Genomic DNA, 23784 nt, shown 5'->3' on the forward strand with positions numbered 1-23784 from the left:
CCTACCCTCTCTTGTAGAACATTTCATAGCAGCAGCTGCTTGAAATTTAATGGGAAAGGCAAAGAGCTAAGAGGTTGTGCATAAGGCTGACCTCGTTGGCAGAGTTAAAATCCATCATCAACTTGATGGCTGCAGAAGGCAGATGGAGTGGGTCTGTGCTAGCATACCTCTGGCACTGGCATTCACGTGGGGAAAGCTGAAGGTAAATTTGAGGGAGAAACCTGCAATCCAGGCAGCAGTTTGGGGCAAAAGATAAGTGAACCATATGGCAGGCTGCATCAGAAGTGTGGCCAGAAGGTCAAAGGAAGTCATCCTTACTCTCTGCTCTTGTGAGGCCCCCACTTCGAGCACTGTGTGCAGTTTTGCTGTCCTTAATGTAAGGAGGACATGTAGCAAGTCCAGAGGAGAGCCTCGAGGATGATCAAGGGGGTGGAGCACCTCCTGTATGAAGACAGGCTGAGAAAGTTGGGGCTGTTCAGCCTGGAGAAGAGAAGGCTGCATGGGGGACCTCATAGCAGCCTTGCAGTATCTGAAGGGGTCCTATGAGGATGCTGGGGAGGGACATTTCATTAGGGACTGTAGTGACAGGACAAGGGGTAATGGGATTACACTTAGTTCAGGTTAGATACAAAGTTCTTTAAGGGTGGTGAAGCACTGGAACAGGCTGCCCAAGAAAGTTTTGAATGCTCCATCCCTGACAGTGTTCAAGGCCAGGCTGGACAGAGCCATTAGCCAACATGGTCTAGTGTGAGGTGTCCCTGCCCATGGCAGGAGCATTGGAATTAGATGATCTTAAGGTCTTTTCCAACACAAACCATTCTATGATTTTAAGTGAAATGCAGGTGCCCAGTTTTAATGCCTGCCTCCAACTTGTGCACCTGCAGAAGGACGCAGCAGTGGTGTTTTGGTTTTGTTTTAAAGCAGGAGGAAAGCTCCACAAGCGCCCCTGTGTAAATATTTTCTGTGCACTTCCACCCCCCACTTCCCCCTTTCTTTCTTTTCAATGATGCAGATCTTTTGGAAAATCCCCTTACCAAGTCGAGTGTGTGCGCTGCCCCAGCGGGGAAGGATCCTGGGGGGATTCTTCTAACGGCTCTCCACGATCTGGGACTCACCGCGGGCCTCCCTCCTGCTGACCCTGGCGTCGGGGTGTGCCCTGCCCCGAGTCCCGCTCTGGCCTCTCGCCAGCCCTGCTTTCCCTGCGGTGCGGGGTGCGGGCAGCGAGCCCGGCCTTACAGTGCCCGCCGCTGCACAGCAGCTTTGCCTTGCGGAGCTCCTCTAAAGGCCGCCACCTCACGATGGGGGTCCCGGGCTGGCGGCGGTCTCCCGTCGCCGGACCGCACGGCGGGGAGCCAGGGCCGGCTCGGCGGGCATAGCGCCTGAGCCCGCCCCGAGTGCTCTGCGCGCCTGCGCACGGACAGCGGAGGCAGCGCGGGGCCGCTTCCGCGCGGTCGGCGGTGAGTGGCGCCGTGCGCCGGAGCCGCGGGGGGCGGCGGGGTCCCGCGGGTGGGACGAGCCGTTGCCGAGTCTCCTCCCGCGGGTGTGGTGCGCCGCGGGCGGGAGCCGGGGGGCTGGCCTTGAAAGCCGTGCGTGTTTGCTGTCCTCACAGGGGCGTGCGGGCATGGAGGTGTTCCCGTCCCCGCTGGAGTCCGCCAAGTTTATAGCCGACAACAGCAGAGATGTTTTCGTGGACGAGGAGGGGGCGCAGCGGGTGGCGGAGAGTTTGTTCGATAAAGCCTCGACGGCGGAGTTCGGGCTGAAGGGGTGGAAGAGCCTCCACGAGCTGAATCCGCAGTCCGCCAGCAGGGAGGCGGTGGCATGGGTGTTCCTGGTGGACACGCTCAACTTCTCCTTCTGGTCCGAGCGGGAGGAGCAGAAGTACCTCGTGAAGTACAAGGGCAAAATGTACAGCGGGTACTGGTCCCTCTGCGCCGCCGTCAACAGGGCCCTTGACAACGGTCAGTGAGCGCCAGGGAGCGGGGCTGCCCCTCACATCATCCCCCAGGCCCCGGCGGGGGCCCGGCCCCGTCTCGCCCCTCAAGGCGGCCGCGGGAGCCAGTGAGCGGTTGGGCGGGGGGCGCCGGAAAGGGGGCTATAAGCGTAAAATAGAGAGTGGTGAGGCAGTGGCACGGGCGGCCCGGAGAGCTGTGGTTGCTCCTTCCCTCGAGGAGCTCAACGCCAGGTTGGACGGGGCCTGGAGCAACCTGGTCTGGTGGGAGGTCTCCCTGCCCGTGGCGGGGGATTGGAACTGGATGGGCTTTAAGGTTCCTTCCAACCAAAACCATTCTGTGAAACAGGAGCCACTTCTGCAAACTACAGCTTACCGTTTTGATAAACCTGTATGTGCAGGCCAGTCTGTGGGGCTTGGGGGAGGTAGCTGGAAGTGCTTTAACAACACCTTTTGCTGAAGTTAGATAACTTGTGGCTCTAATTGTGTTACTGCTTACCTGTTAAAAGAACTGTAAGGAGTGCCTGTAGTAAACTGTGACTTCTCTTATTTCATATGTGTTAGTAAGAAAAGTGCATGTTTCCATGACAAATAAGAAAATGAGACTTCAGCTGAGCATCCTTTCTACTAATTTAGTACCAAAGCAGCTCCAGTGACACTGAAAACCTGTATGCCTCAAACCCAGTATTTTAATGCTAACTCTTGTTGCTGTCATAAGAAAAAAAGCCCTATTGGTAGGTATAGCTGGAAGTTTTAATCCATCAAGGACAGTAGCAACAGGACAAGGGGTAATGGGATTTAACTAAAACAAGGGAAGTTCAGGTTGGATATAAGGAAGAAGTTCTTTCCTGTAAGGGTGGTGAGGCACTGGAATGGGTTGCCCAGGGAAGTTGTGAATGCTCCATCCCTGGTGGTATTCAAGGCCAGGTTGGACAGAGCCTTGTGTGGGATGGTTTAGTGTGAGGTGTCCCTGGCCATGGCAGGGGGGTTGGAACTAGATGATCTTAAGGTCCTTTCCAACCCTAACTATTCTGTGATTCTATAAATGCGCAATGTGATTAGAAGCTAAGGAAAAACAGGCCTGTGCTGACTAAACCGTCTGTATACAAGCTATATTTGCCAATGTGCTATGTAAACATCCCACTGAAAGGTGTAGACTAAGCAGTTGGGAAAAATTACCTATAAAAAGTAATAAGGTTTTCCATGGTGACATGTTGGAAACCATTATTTGTAGAAGGAAGGACTGTGTGCAAACACAGATTTTTTTTTTTAGGCAGCCAAGTGAGTATGGTTATCACTCAGTACTCAGGTAATTGTTTTTAAGAGTTGATAGACTCTTAGATCTTACTGTGTAAATGCTTTCATTTGTGGCAGGCCTCTGTATTAGGTCTTGGGATGTGTTATGGTAGCCTAAACATCTTATTTTTCTTTTTCTAAAGGAATACCTATTACTAGTGCATCATATTTTGCCACTGTGACGCTTGACCAAGTTAAACACCTATTTCGCTCTGACACGGAAGTGTCCATGCCTTTGATTGAAGAAAGACATCGGGTGCTGAATGAAAGTGGAACGGTTCTGCTGGAGAAGTTTGGAGGCTCTTTTCTCACCTGCGTTAAAATGAGTAAGGGAAGTGCTCAGAAACTACTACATCTAATACTGGAAAACTTTCCTTCTTACAGAGATGAAGCTGTATATGAGGTAAGCTGGTTCTAACAGTAAGTTTCTTATGATAAGAATTTGCTCTTGTGAGACCTCACCTGGAGTATTGTGTGCAGTTCTGGTGTCCTCAACATAAAAAGGACATGGAACTGTTGGAACAAGTCCAGAGGAGGGCCCCAAGGATGATCAGGGGACTGGAGCACCTCCCGTATGAAGACAGGCTGAGGAAGTTGGGGCTGTTCAGCCTGGAGAAGAGAAGGCTGCGTGGAGACCTCATAGCAGCCTTCCAGTACCTGAAGGAGGCCTATAGGGATGCTGGGGAGGGACTCTTTGTTAGGGACTGTATTGACAGGACAAGGGGTAATGGGTTAAAACTTAAACAGGGGAAGTTTAGATTGGATATAAGGAGGAAATTCTTTCCTGTTGGGGTGGTGAGGCACTGGAATGGGTTGCCCAGGGAGGTTGTGAGTGCTCCATCCCTGGTGGTGTTCAAGGCCAGGTTGGATGAAGCCTTGGGTGGGATGGTTTAATGTGAGGTGTCCCTGCCCGTGGTAGGGGGGTTGGAACTAGATGATCTTGAAATCCTTTCCAACCCTAACTATTCTATGATTCCTCCTTGATTGTATGACTTTAAAAGATAGCTCTTAGGTTGTCTGTATAAATTTTTCTGAGAGGTTAGTTCAGAATTGATCTAATATTTGTGAACTGGGGGGGTTTAATCCAGGAAATGAAAGGTGAATAGAAACATTTCTGTGGAATGTGTGAAATACATGTGAAATAAGAGGGGAAAGTTATTCTTAATATTTTTGCCTAAAATTGGTAAAGATATTGTCCTGTATAATGAAAGGAAAATCAGACTGTGAAGCAGCTGATCTTAATTATGTCAGTTGCTAAGAGCCACATAGATAGGGAAGAAGGTTTTTTAAATAATACTCTTGGTCCACAGTATGCTTTTTGATAAGCTGGGGTAAGATAATTGAGATTTAATTTCTTTATCGGTCTAAACCTCCGAAAACAGAATCACACCGTTTGTTAAAAGAGTTTTGATTGTGTTAAGTCCTTACCTAGTCAGGAATGTATTTCTAAAAACAAGAGTCACGTTTTTGTCCCCCGTGGAGGAGAGCTGTTTTTTTCATTTGCTTTCTCTGTGTTCATTGCTTTGTTGTAATTTATTTTGATAACACTCCATGTTCCAGGTAGATCTTGACTCCTTTGTACTCCTTACAAATGCATGATATTTGAGATGATTACTGCCTGGAAAAATCACAATCTTATTATTCCCCCCCTTTGCCTCAGTTGCTACTGACAGTCCCTATTCCCCATCTCTTTCTTCTGCCATGAGTTTCTTTGCAGCTAAAGAAGGAAATGAAACTGGTGGAATTGTGAAAGCGTAGAACTACTAGGAATCCACACTATAACTTCTGTTGATTCAACAGGCATTGCACAAATGACTGCAGGCCAAAAGGAACTGATAACTGTTGTCAGGATTGATGGTATAATGAAGCTTTTTGGAGCTGTTTTCCTGAAAGAAACTGATGGGAAGTAGACTGACACTGTCTGGTGTTTTCCATGTCTCTGGTTTTGCCTATACAAGCAACATCTTCATTTAGCATCAGTGACATATGTAGCAGCTCCTGTGCTCAGTCCCATTTGCAATAGCATTCAGCTGTTACATCATTATGTCTTAAAGACTATGGTGCTGGCAGCATGGCATATACCAATAGTCTGAGCAGTCCTTTCAGGGTAACTCCGTGGAACACCAGTCACTGGAGCTTTGAAACTATTGCATTTATCACTTAAATCTGCCCTTTAGTAGGGGGCATGACTAGAATTTTACCTCATTAACATTACAGATAAACAGATTTAATTAGATATTTCAGTTGTCTAATCCAGTACATGTTTTTTCTCCTTGAAATAAAAGGTTGGATGAGAATTTGACATGATACTTGTTTGTGGTTTGATATTGTTTAGATTTTACACTGTTAAAGAGTGCCTTTTTATTGTTTGCTTAACCACAAACACAATAGTTTATTTCATAGAATGTAACTCTTACATGTCTCTCTCTGTACCTACCATTTGCTGTATTTGTTGATGTTTCAAGTACTTTAATGCATTTCTTTCCTCAGAAAAAAAGGGTGTCTTTCTACAAACGGGCACAAATACTTGTGGCTGATACATGGAGTGTATTAGAAGGCAAAGGAGATGGCTTTTTTGAAGACATTTCTAGTCTGACTATATTTGCTGACTATCGAATTCCCCAAGTTCTTGTTCACCTAAAAGCAATGAAGTATTCCGAGGAACTAATGAAGAAACTACGTGAAGGTTTGTTCTTCCCTTACTAATATCAAGTAATCTCACTTCCTGACACTGTAGGCTAAAGCTGCTTTTACAGTGTAATGTTTTGTCCATGTAAGGGTTATGTAATTTTATTCTTCTCCACCAAACAAGGACTACTTATGTAGTGATGAGGTAACAAGAAGGAACTTTAACAGTGATCTTGAATGACATCTTAAGGTTACGCTTTTATAAAGGTCTAAAAGTTCCTTGGCTTAAATATTGGTAAGGGAAGAATTAAAGAAACTCTAATATCTAAATTTCTGAAGGGCTGCTTTTGCCAAAACCATGCTTCAGCATAAGTATAGTTATGATTTTTGAAGTTTAGATAAAAGAAGCAACTATTTTGTCATTAGTTCAGAGATTATGTAAATGGGGATTCCTCGTTATCTGTACTGAACTGCTGGTGACAAGCAACATAATATTAAGCATCCATTAAAAAAGAATTGCCTGAAGTTAATTTCATCATACTCCAGTCTTGTTTCTAAGCACAGTTCCATCTTCCGGTACTATGAACATCAGTGAATAAAAACATAAACCAACCCTTTATCCACTGTAAAATGACTGTGTCTAGAGGTAGGACTGCTGTTACACAATTTTAAAATGACACAGTAAGATAAACAGATTAATACAATTATCCATGGATTGTAATAGGATGGCCAATATATGTGTGTATTAAGTAGATCATGTAGACAATTTATCTTTCCATGAAACCTAGTTAAGGACTGTCCCATCCAAGTCTTTCAAAAAAATTAATCCCTTTACATTTGTATATATATAGGTAGCTTTCTTGATGGTTTTAGTTTCGTTTTGGATTTTTTTTTTTTTTTGAGGATGTGCAAAAAAAGGGATTTTTTTTTTTTGTTTCAGTTTGTTTTGGTGGGTTTTTTTTTTTTTTTTAATTTTATTTTTTAATCTTGAATAGAATTAACCTGGCAGAAAATACATGGTGTTGAAATTACATTTGACTATCCTTCTTGTATCCACAAGCAAAGAAATAGTCATATAATGTGCAGTATAACCCAAACACCTGTTCTTTCCTTAAACAACTTTCTTAAAATACAGGATGCTGTTTTAATTGAATAGGGGGTGAATTTATATGTGCGCATGATAAAACTAGTCATTAGAAAATGCATAGCAACACTGTTAGCAGTTGCAGTGTGTTTGCCATGAAGACTGCAGTCCTTATTTAGGATAAATGTGGAGGGGGGGGTAAGGCAAATTCAGGCCATCCTGGGTCTTTTGTCTCTTGCGTATAAATGAATTGCTGTCTCTTTGTGTCCTGCAGGAACAGTTTTCCAGTCTGGAGATAAAGAGGAGGTAGAGATCCGTGGCTGTTCCATTTGGTGTTGTGCTTTGATTTGTAAGCACCTCCTGGAGCTATATGAGAAGAAGGGTCAGGACATGCGTGACAAAATCAACGCGGTTTTACTTGACTACTATCTTTGGGACTATGCGCGGGAACACCGGGAGGAGATGAAAGACATTCCCTTCCACCAGGTGCGGTCTATCTATTACTAAGGCCAACCTGATGGCTGTTGTGTTGAGGCATTATTTGTTGAATTACGAGTACTCATTTTGTGGGGTGGTTTGTCACATACTAATTTGGAACGGGCTAAAGGAAATGCTCTTTTCCTGATGATGAATTAATAACTTGCCTTTTGTTTTCTTTCCCTGAATCTCTCTTGCTGTGGCTGGAATTTGTGGTGTAATCTTAGCTGGGCAGCCGCTGTCGCGGCAGGGCTTATCGCTCCTGTTTTCAGTTCAGTGTGTGTGTATGTACCGGTGAAGGTACCGTTTTGTTTCTTGAATAAACCCTGCAGTCATACAAACCGCATGGAGACTTCTCCGTTTTGTGGGGCGGGTGCAGACCGTCGGCAAACGCTGTGGGTGCGTTTCACCGAGGGGGGGGGTGGGGTGGGGTGTGGGAGGGTGTGTCTCTTCCTCGCCGCTGGGGGGCGCTGTGGGCCCCGGGCTGTGCCGCTCTGCGAGGCTGCGCCGCTCTGCGAGGCTGCCGCCGGACGTTGCCGCCGTTGCCTAGCGAGGCGCCGTAAACAAAGCGGAGACAGCGGCGGCCGCCGCCCCGCCGGGCCCCGTCGCGGCCGGTCTCGCCGCGCCCTCCTCCCGGGACCCTCCGCAGCGGCCAGCGGCGCCGAAGTCGGGGACCGGCCTGGCGGGGGGACGTACGGGACGCTCCGCGGCCCGGGCGACTCCCGAGAGCCAGGCAGGATCCCGTTCCCGGCTCCTCTCAGGTTTGGGATGAACGGTGCGCTTTGAGACACGGCAAACGTGGGCAGAGTGCCGGCCCGCTCGCAAAATACCGCTGGTGGCGGAAAGAAAAACCCTTCCGGCACATCTGCTCCTGCGACTGGCAGCAAGGAGCGTGCGGTGGCGCTCTGGGGCTATTTAATACTCCACATGCTTTTCTGCAATAGCGAATAGGTTTACCTCTCTCCTTACCTTTTATCTCCCCCATCTCCCTTCCGCCACCCCGCACTCCCCCTCGTGACTTGGTTTAATGTGTTGTTTTATTTTGGGGTGGTTTAACATAATTTTCAAAGAGGGAAGAGCGTCAGCATGTTGCAGCAGAGCTTGCTAGGGGATAAAAATAATGCACCCGGATAAATAAAACCAGAAATCGATCAAAGTGTGTTTTGAATCAGTCGTGAGTAAGTATATAAGGCTGTTTCTGATCATCCGGTCCTTTATGAGGCGAGCCTGATTTCAGTCTCGTGCTTTGCTTGTTTTTCTTCTGCTCTGACAGTAAACTGGGTCTTTCTCCAGATTCAGATAGTTTATCAGCTGTGGATGGTGAAGCCCTTGAACTAAATGGGATAAAATAAAATGCAGAAACTCTTTTTACTGCAGCCACAAGACAACAACGGTTCCAAGCTGTTTGTTTTCAACCAGCTTGAATGTGGGGTCTTAGCTGATGAGTTCTGCCAGTTTGGTAATAACAGCTTTCTTAAAGGCAACCAGTGTGTGGGAGTTCAGCGATCAGGAGTTCAGTAAACTTGTCCTGGCACTGCAAGGATGCTTAGAATTAGAGAAAGAAAATGTGCTGGGATCCAGCAGTGTCCGTGAGGAGTTTTGAATATTCATGACAGGGAGCTGTAAAGAAAAGGTGTTCCTTGATGTTTACAATTGTGCTGCCCTACAGTGCTTATGTTGTGAGAATGAATGTGCAGGGAGCAGTGTAAGGAACCATGGTTGCTAAAATGTATCATTAATAAAAAATAATGGAATATGTTTTGAGATGCAGATTAAATTCAGAGAAATGCTTTATATGTAATAATTAGATACTTTCAAAATCACACCTCCTGTGTAGGCAACACAGCTCCTTTGCCTGTGCTTGACAGGCATTAAAAATGCTTTGCATTTCATATGTGGAAGAGGTTTTTAAAGCATGCTTTTATATCAGGTGCTTTTCAAGAGTATAATAGTGCTTATATATTTTTTAGGAAATGTCAGCTCACTGCTTTGGTCTGAAAGCTATTTATTATAAAATGTGGAAAAGCTTTTTTTCTATGTTGCAGACAGCTGTGAATGACATGAACACAGGAGTGGTAACAGATTTCCTGATGAGTGTGTGAACAAACTAAGTGGGGAGCACAGGGATGGAGTCTGGCATGGAGGAGATCCCAGTTAAAGTCGCAGTTCGAATCAGACCTCTGCTTTCCAAAGAAGTACTTCATAACCATCAAGTGTGTGTGAGATTAGTCCCAAAAACACAACAGATTATAATTGGGAAGGACCGTGTCTTCACTTTTGATTTTGTATTTGGCAAAAATTCAACCCAAGAAGAAGTTTACACTATCTGCATTAAGCCTCTTCTAGTGTCATTGACTGAAGGATACAATGCTACAGTGTTCGCATATGGACAGACAGGCTCTGGGAAGACTTACACCATCGGAGGTGGCCACATTGGTAGGTTGTAGAAAGTTTTCCTTTTCACTGGTGAACAGTGTAGTTGTGCAATGTAAATATAAAATATATAGCAGATGATGCTGCAAAATTTTAAGGTATAATAAAAAAAAAAGTAGAGTAAAAAAAAAGTTTCCAATGTCCATTTGATAATTAAACTATTCTAAAAACCAAATTCTCCATAAATTAGGCTTATCTAAGAAAAAAAACCAAATTTATAAAGCGCTTTGGCTCATTGCCCATTTTTAACATGCAGCTTAAACTAGAATTTCTTCCTGAAATGCAGTGTTTTGGAGATTCTTGCTACCTTTATCTTACCTTGAAAATGTCTGCTTTAGGCAAGCAATTCTTTACTTCCTCAGTCTGGTTTTTGGGTTTGTTTTTTTTTTTTTCTTTAAGAAATTTCTATAACAACATATAAATACATGATTTAAGACTTTCAAATGGATATTTAGAATCATCTATTTATATCTTCATAGTATTAAAATCTTCCTTTTATTTAGAATCATAGAATTATTTAGGTTGGGAAAGACCCTTAAGGTTATCAAGTTCAACCATTAGCATAGCATCACCAAGCTCACCACTAAACCATGGCCCAAAGCACTACATTTACACATCTTTTAAATACCTCCAGGGATGGTGACCCAGTCATTTCTCTGGGCAGCCTGTTCCAATGCCCGATCATCATTTTGGTGAAGACTTCTTTCCTAATATCCAGTCTAAACCTCCCCTGGTGCAGCTTGAGGCCATTTCCTCTTGTCCTGTCACTTGTTACTTGGGAAAAGAGTCTGGCCCCCACCTCATTACAACCTCCATTCAGGTAGTTGTAGAGAGCAATAAGGTCTCCCTGAGCCTTCTCTTTTCGAGACTAAACAACCCCAGTTCCCTCAGGCAATCATGATGAGTATGAATAAAGAAGTAGTCTATACTCTGGTAGATTTAAAGTAGACTCCATATTTCTCATAACTTCCATGACTATAACATTATGTAATTTAGAACTTAACTATGAATCCTATTGATGGATGCAAACAAATATTCTGAACCTCATATAAACAAATGTTTACAAAAATCCTTAGGAACACTGAGCTTTTCAGGTTCTTCAATATGTTGAGTAGCAAATGTTACAGACTTCTCTCAGTCTTCAGTCTTTTGTGATTTTTGTGGCAAAATGACTGCAAGGTCCTGTGACATCTTTGCTTATATTTTAGCATCAGTTGCAGAGGATGAAGAGGGCATAATTCCACGGGCTATTCAGGAATTATTTCAGCATATTTCTGAAAACCGTAACATTGACTTCCATGTGAAAGTGTCTTATATAGAGGTTTACAAGGAAGAACTTCGAGATTTATTGGATTTGGAGACCTCTGTAAAAGAACTACATATCCGAGAAGATGAAAAGGGAAATACAGGTAGGATTTCAGCTCTAAAATTTGGTGTGTTGGGCTTCAGACATGTGCCCAAGTTATTCCTGCCTGCTCTTGAAAGAGCTTATTCATTACTAATACTAGAAAAACATGATTTTCAGTGTATAAACTCAGTTTAGCTGATTTGGAGCAATTTGGGGGTTTTGTTGCCTGTGAACAATATATATGTTCCATCAGAAATGGCAACAAATTATAAAATAGAAATACAGTATTACTTCTGCATATTCTGTCTCTAAACACAATAGTGTGTGATTATTTGCTTAAGTATTTTACAGTTAAAACTTTGCTTCTCACTTCAAAATTATAATTGTTAAGCTGCTTATACTCTAAATATCAGCCCTTCCTTTCACTATGAAATGAGCAGAAGACAGCAATTCATTGAGAGTAGCATCTAGTATTTTCTGGAAATCTTGAAATTAACACTTAACCTGTAGTTAACCTCTCCTCTGTCTCTTTAACCTCTCCTCTGTCCACCACATGAAAATGCTAGGAGAATCCACAACAAAGAAATTTTATTCTGAAACTGTATAATGGTTTTTTTTGCCTGTTTCTGCACATCATTCCCCCCCACACACACTTATTCTTTATATTCTAATCATTGTGTTTGCTCTATTAATATAATATTAATATATTGTTATATTGTGCTGGCATGGTTTTCTTATCTGTGGCTGGAAGAAGGCACTAATTTAGCATAAATCTTGTGGACAATATCATTGTTTTATAAGGATCCCAAAGTATATAATATATTTTAAATTGTTTCTATTCTTCAGTACAGTTGGAGTCAGCTTCAGTAGTTTTTCCATCCTTCATTAAAACAATGGACAAAAAATATGCTTGGTGGAGTACTTGGTAAAAGTATACTTCCACATTATTGGATTACTAATAGCTAACTGCCCAAAAGACCCAACAACACAAGCTACATAGAAATTCTGTTCTTACCATAGTCTAGGAATCATTTCTACTACAAATTTGTTTATTTTTAGTCTTGATTTTGTTTTGTTTTGTTTTGTTTTTTTTTACCTGGAAAAATATCCTTTGAGCTGATTTTACTCATGCTTTTCCTAGATGGCACTAGACTGCAAAATGCATATGGATATGGCAGTGTGTGAGCAAAGCTATATATTGTGTTTAAGATACTGTTTTAAATGCTATGACACAATATGTCCATACATAAATATTTGCAGGTTTCAGATGTATTGTACCTTATGCTTTTCACATGTTGTCTTATTTTTCCATACATATATGGTGCAACCTCATAATAATGCAGGCTTGTAGGTTTCTTTAATATGTGCATCTAGTTTGACCTTTCCTGACTGCTGTAACATATTGCTGAGTTTAAAATTAATCGAATTATTCTAACTGACTTTGGTTTGGTGTTTGAAGTGATTGTTGGTGCTAAGGAATTCCAAGTACAGTGTGCAGATGAAGTTATGAGCTTGTTGAAAAACGGCAATGCAGCTCGTCACACAGGAACAACACAAATGAATGAGCATTCTAGTCGATCTCACGCCATTTTTACCATCAGTATTTGTCAGAAATGGTCTACAGAGTCTCAGAAAAGTACTGATGCTGCACAGAATTTATCTTGGAAATCAGCTGAGGTGATCGCTTCAAAGTTTCATTTTGTGGATTTGGCAGGATCAGAGAGGGTGACAAAGACTGGAAATACTGGTGAACGCTTCAAAGAATCAGTTCAGATAAATAGTGGTCTGTTAGCCTTGGGAAATGTCATCAGTGCCCTTGGAGACCCAAAAAGAAAGAGTGTACATGTTCCATACAGGGATGCTAAAATAACTCGTATTTTGAAAGACTCACTTGGAGGAAATGCCAGGACTGTCATGATAACATGTATAAGTCCATCCTCATCAGACTTCGATGAATCTTTAAATTCCCTCAAATATGCAAATAGAGCCAAAAACATTAGAAATAAACCAGTTGTAAATTACAACCCTGATCAAGACCGGATTGATGAAATGGAACTTGAAATCAGATTGCTTCGAGAAGCTTTGCAGAACCAGCAAGTCAATAATCAGTGTTCGCATGACTTAAATCAAGAAAAAAATCATATCAGTTCACTTGAGGAGCAGCTCGCTCAGCTTCAGGTTCAATATTTCAGTTATAGAACTTGTGTTGATGAAGCCTTCCCATTTCTGGTTGATTTGAATGATAATGCTAGTTTAAAAAGAAGTCAGCGGGACAGGTTGCAGAGCTGGATCACTATGGTACAGGAAGTGAGGAAAGGAGATCTCATGATGCAGGAAGCTGACACGGGAACTGAGACCAGCCAAATGCCACATCATCCCGCAATTCTTCAGCTAAAGCAGGAACTAAAGAAATGCCAGGTATTTAATTAAAAGCTGATAATTTAATGTAATGGATTTAAACTTTAACAGGGGAAGTTCAGGTTAGATACAAGGAAGTTCTTTACTGTGAGGGTGGTAAAGCACTGGAATTGGTTCCCCAAGAAATGGTGAATGCTCCATCCCTGGCAGTGCTCAAGGCCAGGCTGGAGAGAGCCTTGGATGGCAGGGTCTAGTGTGAAGCATCCATGCCCATGGCAGGGGATTGGAACTGGATGATCCTAAGGTCCTTTCCAGCTCTGACCATTTTAAGTTTCAGCAGACTGCTAAGGATTTAAATAACTATGTGAAAGGGAAGTCTGCTAAAACTTGAATTCAATTTTGAAAGTTGTAAACTGTTACACTTACTTGTACTTAATTTGACAATTTACATGTAATTCACAATCTTGCATAATTTTGTTTGTCTAATCCCTGCAAAATAGCCTTATCTTAATGGGTAATTGAACAGAAAATCATTTAATCATTATAGAAATAAGTAAAGTAACATTATATTTTGGCTAGTCAGTTTTAGGATGATTCTGAGGCTGAGCTGTTTCATCAGCTAGATTTTTGTATTTAGGCCTGGCTGGGATGGAGTTAATTTTCTCCATAGCAGGTTGTTGAGTGCTGTGTTTTGGGTTTGTGACCAGTACAATGCTCCCTGAACAGTGTTTGCACAGTGTCAAGGCTCTCTGCTTCCCCCTTTGCCACTCCAGTGAATAGATTAGGGGTGCAGAAAAGGTTGGAGCACGCATGTCTAAGCAAATGACTCAGACTAACCAAAGAGATATTTCATGCCATACAGCATCATGCTCAGCAATTGAAAGAGGAGGTTTAGGGAGGTTTGCCACGTTTTGTCTGGGAACTGGCTGGGCATCAGTTACACTTGGGAGGTGGTGGGTGATTGTCTTTGCATCAGTTGGTTTCTTTTATTTTCTTTCCCTCTTCTTCCACTTCACCTTTACTTACTGAACAAGTTCTGTCTCAACCCACAGGTTTTTGGTGCTCTTCCTTTGCTCTTCCCATGTCCCACTGAGGTTGGGAGTGGAGGGGGATTGAGCGAGCAGTTGTATGTGCAGAGCTGCCTGCTGGGGTTAGCTCCCAACCTTTTGGCACCTGATATGTGGCTCAAGGCCTTCAAAATAATGACAAAATTAATTAGATTGTACTAGATTAAACTTCTAGCTATTATACCTGATTAGTTAAGTTGTTATTTGAGTGACTGCTGCATCTCATGATGCTGGCATATCTACTTTAGGTAAGTATGCTGACTTACTGTTTTCCAGTTTTGCCATTTAGTGTGGTGTTTATCATTTTGCTTTCCTTTGCTTAGGAGAGCTATGATAAAATTACCAGCCTTCAATTTAATCTGGTATTTGGGTCTTACCTAGCTATGATAAAACCACCAGCCTTCAATCTAATCTGGTATTTGGGTATTACATACCTATGATAAAACCACCAGCCTTCAATCTATTCTGGTATTTGGGTCTTAGCTTGTGTCCCCGTATTGCAAGAACCATCTCATAGACAAAACCAACAACTTCCCCCCCCCCCCCCCCCTTTTTTTTTCTTTTTCTCAGAGAGACATTGTGTGGCAGGAGGAAAGAACGGCACTTATCTATTCCTCTCTCCAGGATAGGTTTTTATAGCCTTGATATAATGGCTTCTCAGTTCCCTCAATATTCTTATGTAATCAGACTGTTCACACTGGTGCCTGTTTTGTCATCCTGATTTTGATTATTTGCTTTGGTAGATGAGGATTGGGTTAGGGATCAGCTATGCAATCTGGACATCTGTAAATCGATGGGTCCGGATGGAATGCACCCACGGGTGCTGAGGGAGCTGGCGGAGGTCATTGCTAGGCCACTTTCCATCATCTTTGGTAAGTCGTGGGAAACGGGCGAGGTGCCTGAGGATTGGCGGATGGCAAAGGTCACACCAATCTATAAGAAGGGCAAGAAGGAGGACCCGGGTAATTATAGACCGGTCAGCCTTACCTCCATCCCTGGAAAGATGATGGAACAACTTATTCTTGACTCCATCACTAGGCATATCAAGGATGAGGGGGTCATTAAGAACAGCCAACATGGTTTTATGAGGGGGAAGTCATGTATGACCAACCTTATAGCCTTCTATGAGGAAGTGACTAGGTGGAGGGATGATGGTAGAGCGGTAGATGTGGTTTTTCTTGATTTCAGTAAGGCATTTGATACTGTCTCCCACAGCATCCTCATAGATAAGCTGAGGAAGTGTGGGCTTGACGATCAAGTAGTGAGGTGGATCGAGAACTGGTTGAAAGGAAGAAGGCAGAGAGTTGTGGTCAATGGCGCAGAATCTAGCTGGAGGTCTGTGACTAGTGGAGTTCCTCAGGGGTCGGTGCTGGGACCGGTGCTGTTTAATATTTTCATCAATGACCTGGATGAGGGAACTGAGTGCACCCTCAGCAAGTTTGCTGATGATACAAAACTGGGAGGAGTGGCTGACACACCAGAGGACTGTGCTGCCATTCAGCGAGACCTGGACAGGCTGGAGAGTTGGGCGGGGAGAAACTTGATGAAATTTAACAAGGGCAAGTGTAGAGTCTTGCATCTGGGGAAGAACAGCCCCATGTACCAGTACAGGTTGGGGGTTGACCTGCTGGAAAGTAGTGAAGGGGAAAGGGACCTGGGGGTCCTGGTGGATAGGAGGATGACCATGAGCCAGCAATGTGCTCTTGTGGCCAAGAAGGCAAATGGCATCTTAGGGTGCATTAGAAAGGGAGTGGTTAGTAGGTCAAGAGAGGTTCTCCTCCCCCTCTACTCAGCCTTGGTGAGGCCGCATCTGGAATATTGCGTCCAGTTCTGGGCCCCTCTGTTCAAGAAGGACAGGGAATTGCTTGAAGGAGTCCAGCGCAGAGCCACAAAGATGATTAAGGGAGTGGAACATCTCCCTTATGAGGAGAGGCTGAGGGAGCTGGGTCTCTTTAGCTTGGAGAAGAGGAGACTGAGGGGTGACCTCATCAATGTTTACAAATATGTGAAGGGTAGGTGTCAGGATGATGGAGCTAGGCTTTTTTCAGTGATATCCAGTGATAGGACAAGGGGCAATGGGTGTAAACTGGAACATAGGAAGTTCCACGTTAACATCAGGAAGAACTTCTTTACTGTAAGAGTGACAGAGCACTGGAACAGGCTGCCCAGGGGGGTTGTGGAGTCTCCTACACTGGAGATATTCAAGGCCCGCCTGGACAAGTTCCTGTGTGATGTACTGTAGGTTACCCTGCTCTTGCAGGGGGGTTGGACTAGATGATCTTTTTAGGTCCCTTCCAACCCTTGGGATTCTGTGATTCTGTGATTCTGTGGGTGCCACAGAGGAATATGCTCTAAGGTGATTATTCCCTGGGGTGACAGGGTGTATGGGAGGAGTTAGGCAGGTGCGTAGGGCTGTTACTGACTTTGACGCCTTGGGATTTCAAGCTGAACAGGCTTGTAAACCCATCAAACTAATACACCATTTGAAGGAGAGCAAGTGAAACACAAAAACTTCCAAAGCTGTAGTGGAACCTGGCCTTTGCCTATCGAGCCACCATCCAGTGTCATCAGAGATGCAAGAGGGCTTCCTAATACAAGAGCCTACAAATGGGCAGTGAGGTCTCTTGCTCTGAGGCCACGCAAACGGGCACTAAACCAGAGACTGAACTCTCAACTGTAATAGTTGCTTCTGTAGTCAAGAAGAAACAGTGGAAGCAGAAGTCAGCTCAGTAAAAGAAGACCCAGCTCCTCCTGAGAGAGGGAGAATCAGAAGAGGCAGTCTATTCTGTAGCAGGACAGGGAAGGAAAGAGACAGAAATCATAAGAAGTGGAAACTACCCAGTCCCTATCCATGACCAAGCTGCAAGATAGGTGGAAAGATTTTGTCTGTGAGCAAGATGAACAAATTACTACCTGGTTGCACCAGTGCTGGGATGGTGGGGCTAACAGCATGGAACTAGAAGGTAGGAAGGCATAGCAGCTGGGCTTCATGGCTAGGGACTGTGGGATTGCCAGAGTGATTGGAAGAGGGGCAGCCTCCCACAGCCTCCAGAGTTGTCTCTTATGAGTACCAGGTTCCCTCTTAAGGAAGACATTGTAATCCAGTAAGGCTAGTTGACTACCAGAGAAAGGTATCCAGTGTCTGAGGGAATTAGTGGTGAAGGTAATCTACAGCAACATGGACAATAACCAGGTGCCCTGGAATGGCATACTGTGAACACAGTCTGTGCAGCAGAAGTATGTACAGAGTGCACTGATGTCGTGCGTCAGCAACCTAGTCAAGATGGATTGGGCTCACACTGAGGTGCCAACTTTGTACAGACTGGTCTGCCAGCTCAAGTGATTTAAAGAGAATCTGTGTTCCTTCTCCCTGCTCTTGGTCTGCATCTCAACTGCAGAAAGACTGTTCAACAAGGTCCAGCAACTCTAAGAGAATATGGATAGTCTCCCTCTTTGCCCCTGCAAGCCAGCATTTCAGCTACCACAACTCGGCCTTTCTCTGCTCAAAGGAAAGGGAACCATAGACACACACCATGTGCCACCCTGTGGTTCTCTCTTTGTGACTGTGGGGAGGATATGAGGAAGTAGGACGGTGCACTTACCTTGGTTCTGAAAGTCTGTGTACAGGAACTGTGGGGGTACTTAGCATGCACATATCCCATGAGGATCCTGTCATGCTGGTAGCTCGAATGAGCCAGTGTTAGACAGCCTAGGGGAGAAGAGCTCTCAGCTTTCTCAAGCATGATAATTTCTCCTCACAGACTGACACACCCAATACAACTGAGCAAATATATTCTGATTTTAGTTAGGTATGTTTAATGCAATATGGACAATATGCCACTTAGTTTTCTATCTCTTCATCCTGCCCCACTCCGTCACTATGCTAACATATGTGCTAGCTTCTTTTTTTCTATAGTTGGCTCAACTCTGCATAATGATACAGCACCTGTAGGGAACAGGGTACACTTGTCAACTATACTTAGTAGAAACATTTGCATAGGTACACAGACTTAGGAAAAAGTTCTATTCTCTAAAGATATCAGGTTCTTGAGTGCATTCTTAAAAGCTGTTCAGAGTTGTCTTTTCTTGAAAGAAAGATGTAGGTAATTAGTGTACAGAAGCATCCAGTTTTAGAACAAGAAGACAATGATGTTTCCGTATTTCATATGGGTTCTACAGGCTTTCTGGAAGATTAGTGTTTGAAAGTCTCCTTTGATTAGTATTGGATTATTTATCCACAAGAACACCTGAAGAAGCATTCTTAAGGTTTCTTTAATCTTTAGGCTGTTATCCAAGTTGCAGAATGAGGGCAGCTGTCCTTATTTTTTCATCTGAGAAGCGTATTAATCTAATGGTTGATGCTGAGATCTTGTGGCTACATGTCACGGCACCCTAAAGAGAATAATTGAATTTAGATGTTTACTTCAGTAAAGTAGCCTTGGTTATGGGTATATTGGTTATTATTCTCAAGAAAGAAACTTGTCAGAAGAAAATCAATAGTCCCTTTTTCCCCAGCTGAACTTGTATTTTATTATGTAGCAGGCTCTCATTATGGATGAAGAAGTATTTAGCCAGAAGAATACTGAACTGCAGATACTGCAGAATCAGATAAAGACGTTATTACAGGAAAATGAAGAACAACTGGAATCTTTAAAGGAGGCTCAAGAAACTCATAGATTACAGGTATTTTTCCTCTGGTACACATTACCTGTATCTGTACTGAACAATTCTTTCATGTATGAATGCATTCATTATTTCAAGATAGTCCCTAAGACTTTTTTTGGACTTAACTACCTGTCAATCTTATAGGCATTTTTTTTTGAGTTAGAGCTGTATCACTTAATGAGTCAAGTTTATCTACTGGATGAAGCACAATAGTGTGATAGTTTGTATATCATCCTACCCGTGTCACATCCTTCCTGTATAACAAGGTGAATTATTCACTCTCTCCATGCTTCCTAAACATATCCCTCTCTCCCCAGATGTGTGTTATTGCTAAGTAGTTTCAAGACAATTAATGAATTAGGATTCTAAAGAGCTTTAAAGATTCTTCTGAATAAAAAAAGAGACTGTAAAGACCCTGGGGGGGGGGTGTGGGGGGGTGGAACTATGTGATCTTCAAAGTTCCTTCTAATCCAAAGCATGCTGTGACTCAATAATTCTAAGAGGCTGCTTGGACCCTAAAAATGCCTGTCTAGATCCTAAACATATTTTGTTAATAGCTTTATTAAGAATTAGTGTTGTTCCCTTTTGACTTTATTAGGAAGACTTTAATCCAAGTTTTCTGAATATTTACTATTAGAGAAAACTGAGTGACACAATAGAAACACTGCTTGCCTTTTTCCTTCTCTAGCTTGCTAGTGAAATTATGATGGGTAGGAAATGTATAACATTTCAAGATCCAGGAGACTGTAAAAAGAATAGTTAACAGTCTCCTGGTGTTACCTGTCATGTCAATGATAGATAAATTGTCTGACTTTTTAAAAGAGAAAAGCATGGCTAGCTAGTACTCTGCTCCTTATTCTACTTTTTCTCATTTTTCCTCTTCTTTGCTGATGGCTTGAGTCAATGAATGAAACGTAAGTATACTAGTCATCATCTCTTTCTTTCCTGTCACTTTCTTTTCTGTCACCTCTGGCTAGACTGATTTTTGTGTTTTGTGTTTGGTTTTTTTTTGGTTGGTTGGTTGGTTGGTTTTGGTTTTGTTGTTTTTGGGTTTGTTTTTTTTTCAACCTGTACACCATAGTCTCAACTGATTACACTGAGACAGTACTTATATAAATTCTGGAAGATACAAGGTAGAGGTAATGAACAGAAACAGTCACAGTGTAGGTAAAAGATCATGATTGTTTCCGTTTCAGAGACAGAAGAGAAGCCTGAGAACTCTCAGGCACCATTTTGGTACTTAGTCCACTAAACTGCCCCTTTTGTTTAAAAACAGGTAGAATAGGTAGAATAATGAAAGGCAAACACTTCTGTCAAATATTTAAAGTTGTATTGACAGGAATATGTACCTTAGTGATACATGGTAGAAGAAATTTTAAAAGTAGCAGGTACTAGATAGTTCTTAGTGCTTATACACAGACGTATTTATGTAACAGGTGTTGCATGTACACTGTTGTATATACACTGTGGGGTTGTATGTACAAGGGTACCAGGGATGAAGAGTCCTAAAAAGGTTGAATAGTAGCTTCAAGGTGGATCAGCTGGCTGTTACTGCTTCCAAAATCATAACAAATATGGTATTCATATATCTATTCTGTTTCCTATGACATAGGAATATTATATATTGTATTTCAATAAAATGTCAGTTTGCAAGGCATTGTCTGTACGTGTTTGGAAGGAACTTGCAGTTTAAGAAAACAAGATGTAAAGAATGAATAAAAATTTATTATTCAAAGTAGGAGGATGCAAAATATCTTTCATTGAATACTTCTGGTTGACTGTCACTAGCTATTCTTCAAGTTTCCTGTTGTTACTAGGCCAGATTTTAAAGGTACTTTGAAAAGAATTGAAAGGAAGAGAGGGAGTTGAAAATGAATATAATCCTGACCTTATGGATGAATCAGTTTAGGTAAGACAAGTACTTATGAAAAATGTAAACATACTGCTGCTGGAGAAGCAGATAGGTAAGTCCTCCCAACTAGCATTATCAATAGTGTTGAGGCTGGATAGAAGCTAAAGAAGTAGCCTGGGATGATTTTTATGTTTATTAATACAAATAATCTTTGAAGTGGAACTGCTCAAAGAAGAAGAGGAAGCCTGTATATATGTTTAATTAGACTCAGATCGCATGTTTCATTTGAACATTTTTTGTTGATTTCCCATTTTATTTCTCCATAAACACATGTATAAAGTAAGCACATGCTGGTAAGTATGTCATCATCTTCCTACTAGATGCCTACGTAAACTAATGTAACTTATCTTGGATCTATCTTTCTGGACAAAAATGTGTCTAATGTTTATCAAAGTTGAGGGGTGTGTGTTAGATTGATGATAGTGTCATAGAATTTTCTGTTTGTTGCAAAATTTACCTGTGCACTGCAGAAGAATTTCAGGTCAGTGAGTAACATACAAGAATCATGACCATTGTAAGGAATTTGTAAGTGGTGGATAATGACATAAAGCTCATGATCAGCAACAGCGCTGCTTTGTTTATTTTCCATATGAGAATGAGAAAATGGTGGAACAGCAAATGCTTATTGATCAGCTAAAACAGAAATTGGAGAAGTTTACAGATGTGAAAACTTCGGACTTCTCAAGTGCAAGCAGGCCATACAGTGTCCCACTCACAAACAGCCTGCTACATTCTCTTCAGCCACCTTCACGGACAGAGAGCCGAAAGGTAAGGTCTATCCAAATGTTACTATTTTTTCCATTTACTTTGCAATGGTTATAGTTCAGTAGTTAGAATTGACATGACAATTTCTGGTGGCTTTCTCAGATGATGTTTAGCTTCCCACTGAAGACTCTGAAAAATTACTTTTTAATGCCTTGCAACATATGCTATGCCACAGTTGTCCAAAATTTTCAGGCTTAAAATTATCACAGGTGCTAAAGCTGGAGTCTTTTCTGGTGTTTTCCTTCAGATTTTGAGCATCACAGAAAATGAATTATTACTGATCATAGAACCATAGAATCATAGAATAGTTAGGGTTGGAAAGGACCTTAAGATCATCTAGTTCCAACCCCCCTGCCATGGACAGGGATACCTCACATTAAACCATGTCACCCAAGGCTCTGTCCAACCTGGACTTGAACACTGCCAGGGAGGGAGCATTCACAGCTCCCTTGGGCAACCCATTCCAGCGCCTCACCACCCTCACAGTAAAGAACTTCTTCCTTATATCCAATCTAAACTTCCCCTATTTAAGTTTTAACCCGTTACCCCTTGTTCTATCACTACAATCCCTAATGCAGAGTCCCTCCTCAGCATCCTTATAGGCCTCCTTCAGATACTGGAAGGCTGCTATGAGGTCTCCACGCAGCATTCTCTTTTGCAGGCTGAACATTCCCAACTTTCTCAGCCTGTCTTCATACAGGAGGTGCTCCAGTCCCCTGACCATCCTCGTGGCCCTCCTTATTACACTAGATTAATGAGTTGCTAATAGTGCCTTCCTTCAGATTTGGAGCAAGTGCTCTAAGCTCTTGCAAAACCTTCTGTTACAAAGCTATCCAGAGGTATTATAGAAAACCTCTGTAATTTTGCTTACAAGCTCAAGTGATGAGAGGCTTTAAAACTGAGTTTTTTGTTTTGTTTTAAATATCAGTAAAGAATTGATAAACTGTTGCAAGTGGTTTTACCCATAACTTTATTGTGTGTGCTTTTGACAGGTGTATACAAGCCCCCCTGCCTTCTCCCTGGCCCGGGTAATGGCAAAATTCCGTGCTCGCAGCCAGATGACACTGAGCCACATAGAAGATAAGGATAAAGTCCTTCACTGCCATCTCTCTGACCAAAGTGATGAAGAGGATGAAAATACAGGCAGCAAAAAGAAAACCTCATTTAAGTAATTTTTTTATATTTTTTCTTTTTTGTTATAGACAAATGTATAACAAAAGTAGTATTACTCCCTAATCCTGCCATGATATGAGATCATTTGTGATGTTTTTATAGTAAATTTAGGTGACCAACTGGGCATATTTAAGCTATTTTTTTAAACTAAAATAAACTTAATAAACATCGGTTTTGTGATTTAACAAAAATTGCATAAATCTGGTTTTGGGGATAGAATCTACCGTGGAGATCAGGGCAGATGGGGAAGTGGAGAGTAGATGGGATAGAAGGTACAAATGCTTATGTGAGTTTGGGATTCTTCTCTGTTACAATCACATACGTGGAAGCTTATAGAAAAAAAAGCCCTGCATGTTTGGAATATAGCATGTTTTTCATTCTTCCCTAGGCATTCCATAAACCGAACGTGGACACAAAAACAGGCTTCTTTATGTTTTCTTCCTGATCTAAGTGACATGAAGTGTCAGGTAGACAAGTCTTGTTTACCCAACAAATCTGCTCTACAGAGTGACACAACAGCAGGTAAAATGGAAGTCATGACAGCAAATCTGACAGTGTCAGAATACACAAGAATATCTTCAGCACACGTAATTATTTTCCTCTGCAAAATATGTGTATTTGATACAAGTA

At 42.4% G+C, this 23784-nt stretch overlaps 2 protein-coding genes across 4 annotated transcripts in view; both read left to right on the top strand.

Moving 5' to 3' along the window:
* Positions 1-1383: 1383 nt before the first annotated feature.
* On the top strand, positions 1384-7774 carry QNG1 (Q-nucleotide N-glycosylase 1). The gene is made up of 5 exons (XM_065663344.1): positions 1384-1457; positions 1610-1958; positions 3388-3647; positions 5735-5930; positions 7231-7774. Exons 2-5 carry the CDS (start codon positions 1622-1624, stop codon positions 7461-7463), a joined length of 1026 nt encoding a protein of 341 aa, XP_065519416.1. The 5' UTR covers positions 1384-1457; positions 1610-1621; the 3' UTR covers positions 7464-7774.
* Positions 7775-8068: 294 nt separating this feature from the next.
* The window catches only part of KIF27 (kinesin family member 27), a 28101-nt gene continuing 12385 nt past the window's right edge, over positions 8069-23784 (top strand). The window contains exons 1-8 of one of the 3 annotated variants that reach the window (XM_065663330.1): positions 8069-8208; positions 9483-9869; positions 11075-11275; positions 12674-13632; positions 19179-19322; positions 21811-21984; positions 22974-23149; positions 23543-23676. In XM_065663330.1, the coding sequence (XP_065519402.1) occupies positions 9560-9869; positions 11075-11275; positions 12674-13632; positions 19179-19322; positions 21811-21984; positions 22974-23149; positions 23543-23676 (2098 nt within the window). In that variant the 5' untranslated portion in view covers positions 8069-8208; positions 9483-9559. Of the gene's footprint in view, positions 8209-9478; positions 9870-11074; positions 11276-12673; positions 13633-19178; positions 19323-21810; positions 21985-22973; positions 23150-23542; positions 23677-23784 lie in introns of all 3 variants that reach the window. The other 2 variants (XM_065663329.1, XM_065663331.1) reach the window with 2 other exon arrangements.

This window comes from Lathamus discolor, chromosome Z (genome assembly GCF_037157495.1).
Source record: "Lathamus discolor isolate bLatDis1 chromosome Z, bLatDis1.hap1, whole genome shotgun sequence".
In the NCBI taxonomy this organism is placed as follows: Eukaryota; Metazoa; Chordata; class Aves; order Psittaciformes; family Psittacidae; genus Lathamus; species Lathamus discolor.

Bases quoted from the DNA above. Each gene is read 5' to 3' on its own strand.
- QNG1 (XM_065663344.1), top strand. From the start codon at position 1,622: ATGGAGGTGTTCCCGTCCCCGCTGGAGTCCGCCAAGTTTATAGCCGAC. The intron at 3,648-5,734 runs GTAAGCTGGTTC...TTCTTTCCTCAG, and splicing joins GAGATGAAGCTGTATATGAG to AAAAAAAGGGTGTCTTTCTA. The intron at 5,931-7,230 runs GTTTGTTCTTCC...TGTGTCCTGCAG, and splicing joins AATGAAGAAACTACGTGAAG to GAACAGTTTTCCAGTCTGGA.